General features: G+C 43.3%; 1 protein-coding gene across 1 annotated transcript in view; it reads left to right on the forward strand.

Annotated features, from left to right (window-relative positions):
• ACOXL (acyl-CoA oxidase like) overlaps positions 1–8,341 on the forward strand; it is a 391,620-nt gene that overhangs the window by 39,401 nt on the left and 343,878 nt on the right. Inside the window, exons 6-7 of the mRNA XM_027774989.1 lie at positions 733–819; positions 2,844–2,916. Of these exons, the coding sequence (XP_027630790.1) occupies positions 733–819; positions 2,844–2,916 (160 nt within the window). The remainder of the gene's footprint in view (positions 1–732; positions 820–2,843; positions 2,917–8,341) is intronic.

Genomic DNA, 8,341 nt, shown 5'->3' on the forward strand with positions numbered 1-8,341 from the left:
AGATATGGCTTATTATGTTGATGATGACGTGTATAGTATTCTCAACTGGATTAGTCTGAGAAGTATTTCATGATGGGTAAAGTCTTTTTACAAGCAAAATGAGAAATAGTGATCGACTGGTTAAAAAATAATTGGAATAATAATAATGAATGGGAAAAACAATGAAAAGATATTGAATGATCAAGTGGGGATTTTAATGTCTTGGTATTGACTGACATGCATGACATTCCCTTTTGAAAAAGCAATGTAACACACTGTAAAGTTATATGTAATTCAATGTAATATAAACAAGATTATGATGATAAGAAAGAAAGAAAGAAAGAAAGAAAGAAAGGAAGGTAAAGTATTGGGGCCAGCAGATGGCGTAGTATCTGGATTCCCATATGGCCAACTGTGGTTTGCTTTATTCGTATTGTTAGATAGTTTAAAAGTAACCCTTTAAAATTTTATTTATTTACTTATTTATTTAGAGAGAGAGAGAGAGAGGCAGAGAGAGAGAGAGAGAGAGAGAGAGAGAGAGAGAGAGTATGCCCAGTGGGTCTTTCACACCGTGATCCATTTTCAACCTCAGCAGCTGGGATCATGGGCAAGTGTGCACATACCTGACGTGTATAGGGAAGTCCTGGGATGTATTCTGAGTATCTTGCCATGCTGGTCTAGTTGTGTTTCTGCTGAGCCATTATCTGGCCCCTAGAGAAGAGAGTTTAGTAATGATTTGTATGCCTTCCTTAGGGCCCCACTGTTTCATCGTTCCCGTCCGGGATGAAAATGGAAGCTTGTACCCAGGAGTGACAGCTATTGATATGATGTACAAAGAAGGTGGGTTTCCAAGGCACAGCTCTCCTACACTCATTTATGTTTCCTGCCTGCTCTGGCCCACTCAAGGACAGTCTGACCTCACCAGAAGAGCGAAGGTGGAGAAAACGTTCCCTAGAGAGCGCACTATGATTTTGAAGCCTAATTCAACCTTTTAGGTAGAACCATTAGAGAATGTTGCAGATTGCCATTGATGCACGTGCATTAGTCTCCTTTCCTTCCAGCTTCTTGAATTTCCTAGGGGTGAGGCAGGATTGCCCTGAATGCTATCCCCTCTCCTCTCTCCTTAGCTCTGTGGGCTCTCAGCGTGCAGGTGCAGCTCCCTCTTCCTCCTCTTGGCCACTGCCTGGTGCTCATGTTCATGAGGCCCTTGCTGAGTCTGGAAGCCTGACTTTGTCAGCTTGGTATGGTCACTGTACTGCTCACTGGGCTGAAACCACACAAGTTCATTGTCTCATAGCTTTGTAGGCCAGAGGACCAAGATCGAGTACCAGCAGGTTTGGTTCCTTCTAAGGGCAAGGAGGGAAAGATCTATTTCAGAACTACTTATCTCCTTGGCTTGTCAATGACTGTCTTCATGCTAACACCACGTTCTCCCTGTCTGTATATCTGAGTCCAAGTTTCTTCTACTTTAAAAGACACCAGTGATTTAGATTAAGGCCCACCCTAATGACCTCACTGTAATTTGATTACTTCTACAAGACTATCTTCAAAAAAGACCACATTCACAGGTGTGGGGTCAGACTTCGACATGTTAATTTCAGAGGTGGGGAGGTGTAAGTTAATCGTTTTACTTCCTGAGAGCAGGCCATGCCTGTGGCCTCCACTGGCTGTCCTTGGCCAAGGTCAAACCAAGCCAAAGAAAGGAGTCTGGAAGAGACCTGGAAAAGAGAGGGAGTGAGAGAGAGAGGAGAGAGAAGAGAGCAGGGGAGAGGAGGAAACATGGTCTTCCTTTGGTGGAGGGGCATGGTCTCCCCCTGCCCCTCAGGTTTTACCCACAGCAGCAGCCGTGGTGGGCTGCAGGGAGGTTTGCGAGGGTTTTAATGGATCTCCCAGGGGAGGCTGAGGCCCTGGCTGGCCCCAGCCCTTGAACGTGCCTCACATGTCAAGTGTTGTTGAGAGCAGAAGGAGAGGCCGGGCTCCTGTGAAGTCGAGCCAGAGGCTGAAAACCCTGGCAACTGAGAAAGCCCGCTTTGGTTTCCTTGTAAAGCCCCTAAGTGCAAGTGTGTCCTTGTCAAGGGGTGATGTTCTAAATAAAGGCATTTACGAAAGAAAGACTTTTTCCCAGATGAAATCTCTCCACGTGTTTATGAACGAAAAGTAGACCCCAGACTCTGACAGGTGTCCCTAGGAAATGGGTCAGGGCAGATTTCAGAAGTGCCCGCTCCGTGCTGCCCTTGTGGCTATTTTTCCTGGTCTTGTAGGCATCTGTTTCCACCAGTTCACCCTGCTGCTGGGGAGGATGTCCCGGGGTAGGAGGGGACACTTGTGTTTCTGCATTCCTGGGCAAAGTAAGCTGGCCTCCCTGCTGTGTATGTCTCCAGCTTTCCGTTCTTCCAGGTACCTCGAATGCTCCCTTTCTGTTTGTTTGCTGTTGACATAATAATTGTGCACGTCTGTGGGGTACAACGTGCTCATTCAGTACCGGAATACAATGTGTGTTGATTAAATCAGGGTCTTTGGGACAGCCGTCTTCTCAGGTCTTTGTCGTTAAATCACAGTCACTGCCCTGGAGGTAAATGTGCACCCCCAGGTCCCCAGCTTGCCCCTTGGAGTATGTGGGCTGTGCAGATGGAAAAGCACATTTCCCTCCATTCTCGTGTGGGAGGAGCAGGCAAGGTAGGCCAGAGAACAAGCACAGTGATGTCCTCCTCACTCATCCCACAAAAAAACCTCTGAACCATTCTGGATGGAAAATAAAGCGTTTTGCATGTTAGTGGAGGCAGGCCTGGGAAGTAGCAGGGAAATTATTTCTGATGCTGCATAGATGTACCTAAGTAGTTGTATTTCGTTTCTGTCCTCTCTAGGTCTGCATGGTGTAGACAATGGGATTCTAATATTTGACAAGGTTCGGATACCAAGGGAGAACCTGCTGGACAAGTGAGTAGTTTGCTCCTTCACTCAGGTCTGCTGCGTTTGATCTCATTGCTCTCCTGAGCTAGGCCGGGTTCTGGGGGCTCATGGACTGTCTGCCTGGGCATTGCTTTCCTAATCACTCCTATAAGTTGATTGGCAAGAAAAGCTAGAAAAGGTAGCTAAGCGAACGGAAAAAAAAATCTAAATTATCCAGCATGTCGTAGCCCAGACATAATGATTACTACACTTCAGTGTAGACCTTTCCAGACTTTTCTCCATGCCAGTAGATCTAATGAGAGAGAAATCAGGACCAGCAGATGGCATAATGGTTATGTTGCTGGATACCCACATAGCTGACTGTGGTTCAAGTCCTGAACCCAGCAGCTTAAAACTCACGCTGGGCACATGTGCATGCATGCCCAAGGTCCTGAGAGGAGAATGGAGGAGAAGGGATTGTGGTGTGGCTATCTCCCCGGGGAGTGGTTTCTCATTTTCTGTCTCTCTGCCCCTCTCTCTCCCTCTGGTGAGTGCATGTGTCCTATAGCAAAAATCTCTTAAAAAAAAGAGAGAGAGAAATGTCAGATTTTATCCAATGACATCCCCTTATAATAGATACTATTTAAAATAATTTGTAATTTCCATTTAGCATTTTAACATTATACATCAAATGTTTCTATGCAATAACAGACTCACATAGGCATTATCATTTTAATAGTAATGTAATAGACTGTTGCATAAATAGCTAATAAGTTGTGTAATCAGTCTGTCATTGTTGGGTAGTTGGTTTGCTTCCCTTTAAAAATGTTTAATATAGTTTAATGTATTTTAATAGCAAACTTATGGAACAGCACAGAAGACAGATGGCATTAAAAGTATGTACTTGCATGTAGGACAACTCAGTTAGAAATGTACAGTGAATGAATGGAGCCTACCATAAGATAAAAATGCTACAAACACAGTTTAGTTGCCATCGGTAAGAAATTTACTTGTTTTAAAAAAATCCAATGCTGGCATAGTCCATAAAAATTTAACAGGTTTATTTATAACTGTTATAAAGTTGAACTGCTCAAACTTGTTCACTGAAACATTCTGACTTGCATTAATGCTTTACATCCCACATTTATATTAAACATCCACACATAAATGAAAATGGAAAAACTGCCAATACCTTCTGTCCTCTATTTTCCACTTGCAGTTATATCCTTAGGCACCTTTTGACCCCACAGGGGAAAACAATCTAGTGTTCAGAACTACCAATATCAGGAAGAAGAGGGAAAACAGATTTTTTTCTTTTTCTTTTTCTTTCTTTCTTTTTTTTTTTTTTTGAGAATGAAATGTTTCTAAGCATAGTGGATTCTTGAGCACGTGCTCCATGTCTGCGGCGTACTAGCTGGATGCCTTTTGGCATAATTCCTACACCATTGGTGTGGAGAGCACACAGGTTGCTATCTCCAGAGAGGCCAACCAGGTAGGCCTCACCTGCCGCCTGCAAAGCACCAGTAGCTGTGCTCTGGAAGCGCAGATCTGTTTTGAAGTCCTGAGCAATTTCTCACACCAGACGCTGGAAAGGAAGTTTGCAGATCAGAAGTTCAGTGGACTTCTGATAACGTCTGATTTCACCAAGTGCCACAGTACAGGACCTGTAACGAGGTGGTCTCTTCACCCCTCCAGTAGAGGGCGCATGCTTGCAAGTGGCTTTTGTAGCCCATTGCCTCCTGGGTGGGTGCTTTACTACTGGTGGATTTGCCCGCTGTCTGCTTTGTATGAGCCATGGTGTAGAGACCTCCTCACTTATCTGCCTTCTCCTTTGGCTGGAGCTTGGCAAGCTAGAGATGGCACTGGTGTTGGAAAGAGACAACAGTGTGGTGGCAGCTGCACCCCATTTTTTTTTTTTAATTGGCAGAGGGCACATGTACTTACCAAAGAGAGAGAGAGAGAGACAGAGAGCACCTCCACTGGGGTGTGGGTCATGCTGCAGCCCCTTGTCCTCCATTTCTCTATCCTGTCAGGATTTTGGGAGTGGACACACATGCATGGAATATTTTTCTTTCTTTTAAGTTTTTGCCATAGGGCACATGCACTTGCTGGAGATAGACAGACAAAGGGAAAGTGAGAAATCACACCCCCCCTTCCCTATGCCCCACCCAGAGTATAGCCATGCTGCAATTCCTTCTCTTCTATTCTCCTTTTTTCGGTCTTTGTCCACACACACACACACACACACACACACACACATGCACCTAGAGTGATTTTCAAGCTGCCAGGTTTGGGACTTGAAACATGATCAGCCATGTGGGAGTCCAGTGCCTTAGCCATCATGCTACCTTCTGGCCCTGCTGGCATGTTTTTCAAGATTCCAGGGTTAGGATTTGAGCTGTAGTCAACGACGTGAGATCCAGCTCCAAATACACAGGGCTTAGCTGCCTTAGTTAAAGATATGCTAAAAAGCCTACCCATTTTTGCTCTTATTAACTGATTAGTGCTATGCCTCTTTGTGGGTGGCAGGTGTTAAGCCACCTCTTTTCCTCTGGGGAGGCTGTTGTAACCACTACTGTTTGGATGGGTAATTTTTGAAGTGCTTACATCCTTTCCCAGTATTTCACAATGAGGTCAAGGTGGGCTCAACAATAGGGCAAAGGTTGCTTTCTCAGGTGTGTTCTTAGGGTAGAGCCCTAGGGGTTAATGATGCTCTTTGCAGAGGCTAAAATATGCCAATTACCTTTACTTTTCTCAGCAGAGTTTCATATATCCAATAAAAATCCTAAGCCACAGTCATACCCAAATCTGACAAAGCCTGCAATCAGGGTCTTTGTAAACAACTGTCTCTCTACCTTCCTGTGGATTTTCCTTGAATAGTCCTTTTAGTTGCCTGCAAGATCTTGCCAAAGATTGTAGGTGCCTAAGGTTTACAAACTTTAAATGGGACACAGATTTAAAAATGGACCCTCCTATGAATTGGTAGAAAGAAAAACAGAAACAACAAAAGCATCTGCAGTTAGCCTGGTGGGTGCTGATCTCCTGTCACCTCAGGAGGCCTTAAGGCCCATAACAGCAGGTCTGAGGACCACGAACCCTCTCCGGAGGTGTCTGTTCAGTTCCTGGTTACTTATCAGTATTACTTCACTCTGTGGAAGGGGAAGAGGGAGGAAAGCCATAGATGAGGAGAGCCTGTATCTCACCACATAATGAGATCTGAGCAACCTGGCCAGTCCTTTGCCAGAAGCTGGACCAACAAGTTAAGCATTCATCCAAATGCACTAGAGATTAGGAAGTCAGATTTGACAAGAAAGAAAAATGATAATGGCCTACATTGTTTGTAGACGATATGAGGATATATAGTGTTTCTTTGATAAGCAAGATTTGATTTTAACATCATACCGTTGGCGTTTAAACTTGGCTCTCCCCTTGAACCTCCCACCTATACTGCTGGGACAACTGGACATCTATATACAAGCATGAAGCTTGAAGTTGAACTCCTACCTTACACTATGTGCAAAATTAATTCAAAATGTATCACAGGCCTAAATGTAAGAACTAAATCTACACAACTTGTAGAAGAAAACCTTATGTAAACATTTATAGCTTTTGTTTAGGCATTAATTTATTAATCATGATACATAAAACTCCACCAACCAAAGGAAAAAAAGCTGGACTTCTTCAAAATTAAAACAAACAAACATGGTGCATCAAAGTACACTATGAAGAAAGTGAAAAACAACCCACAGAGTGGGAAAATATATTTGTAAGTCATATATAACATAAGAGTGTAGCATCCAGAATCTCTAAAGAACTATTACAGCTCAATAATAATGAGACACAGGAACCACTAGTTAGCGTAATGGCTATGTCGCTGAACTCCCATGTAGTCAACTGCGGTTCAAGTCCTGGACCTGGTGGCTTAAACTCACACTGGGCGCGTGTGCGTGCATGCCCAAGTTCCTGAGAGGAGAATGGAGTAGAAGGGATTGCGGTATGGCCATCCTCTCTGGGAGGTGATTTCTTTCTTTCTGTCTCTCTGGTGAGCGCATGCACCCTATAGCAAAAACCTCTCCAATAATAATAATAATAATAATAATAATAATAATAATAATGAGACACATAGACCATTAAACAATGAGTAAAAGATATTTTTCTAAAGAGGATATACAAATGGTTAATGAGCACATAAAAAGATGCCTATCAAAATCACAATGAAATACCACTCACTCTTCATTCACTAAGATAAGATAGCTGAGATAAAAGAGACAGACAATAGCTAGTGTTGATGAGGTTGTGGAGAACTTAGAACCATCATACATTGCTGGGGGGAATGTAAATGGTGTCTCTGATTTAGAAAAGTTTGGAAGTTTTCAAAAAATGCTTCAAGTCTTCAAAAATTTACAGTTATCATTTAACTCAGCAATTCTACTCCTAGGTATGTATGAAAACACTGTCCACAGAGAACTGAAAATCTATGTCCATTCAAAAACTATACACAAATGTTCACAGCATAATTATTTATAATAATCAAAAAAGTGGAAGCAACCTAAATGTCCATCAATTGATGAATGGATAAGGAAAATGTGGTATATCCATGTAATGAAATATTATTCAGCTATAAAAAGAAACAAAGTAGAGACATGCTATAGCATAGATGAACCTTGAAACATTATGCTAAGTGAAAGAAGCCAGATGCAAAAGACCACATATTGTGTGATCCCATCTATGTAATAGCCCAGAATAGACAAGTCATAGAAATAGAAAGTAGATTTGTGGTTTCTGGGGTCTGAAAGTAGGGAGTGACTGCTGAAAGTATGGATGATGAAATGTTCTGGAATTGGATAGACATGATGGTTGTCAAAAACAACTTTGTGGGGAACCAGCAGTTAGCATAATGGCTATGTTGCTGGACTCCCACGAAGTCGACCGCTGTTCACGTCCCGGACCCGGTGGCTTAAAACTCATGCCGGGCGCGTGTGCGTGTGTGCCCAAGATCCCGAGAGGAGAATGGAGGAGAAGGAATTGCAGCGTGACCATCCCCCCCTGGGGGGTGATTTCTCGCTTTCTGTCTCTATGTCTCTCTCTGTCTGTCTGGCGAGCACACGCGCCCTATAGTGAAAAACCTCTCCAAAAAAAAAAAAAAAAAAGCAATTTTTGAATATACTAAAAACTATAGAATTGTCTTCATTTTACAGCATTGAATTTTATGGTATTGAATTATAACTTAGTAGTAAGAAGATGGGGCAGCCTGTGGTCTGCAGACTTAGGCTTTGGTATTGGTTTAGTGGCAGTGAGCCTCATGCCTCTTTCTCTGGGGCCACTGCTGAGCTGCGGGTTGGTAGTGGCAGGAATCCTGTTCTGACTCCTGAGTTGAACTCTTCTCAGCCTCCCTGGAGAGGCATTCTCCCCACCCTGCTCAGCTCTTTGTCTCATAGGGAGGTCTTAGATTGTGGAAATCTGTACTCTTTCC

This window comes from Tupaia chinensis, unplaced genomic scaffold (genome assembly GCF_000334495.1).
Source record: "Tupaia chinensis unplaced genomic scaffold, TupChi_1.0 Scaffold000511_1, whole genome shotgun sequence".
NCBI lineage: Eukaryota > Metazoa > Chordata > Mammalia > Scandentia > Tupaiidae > Tupaia > Tupaia belangeri.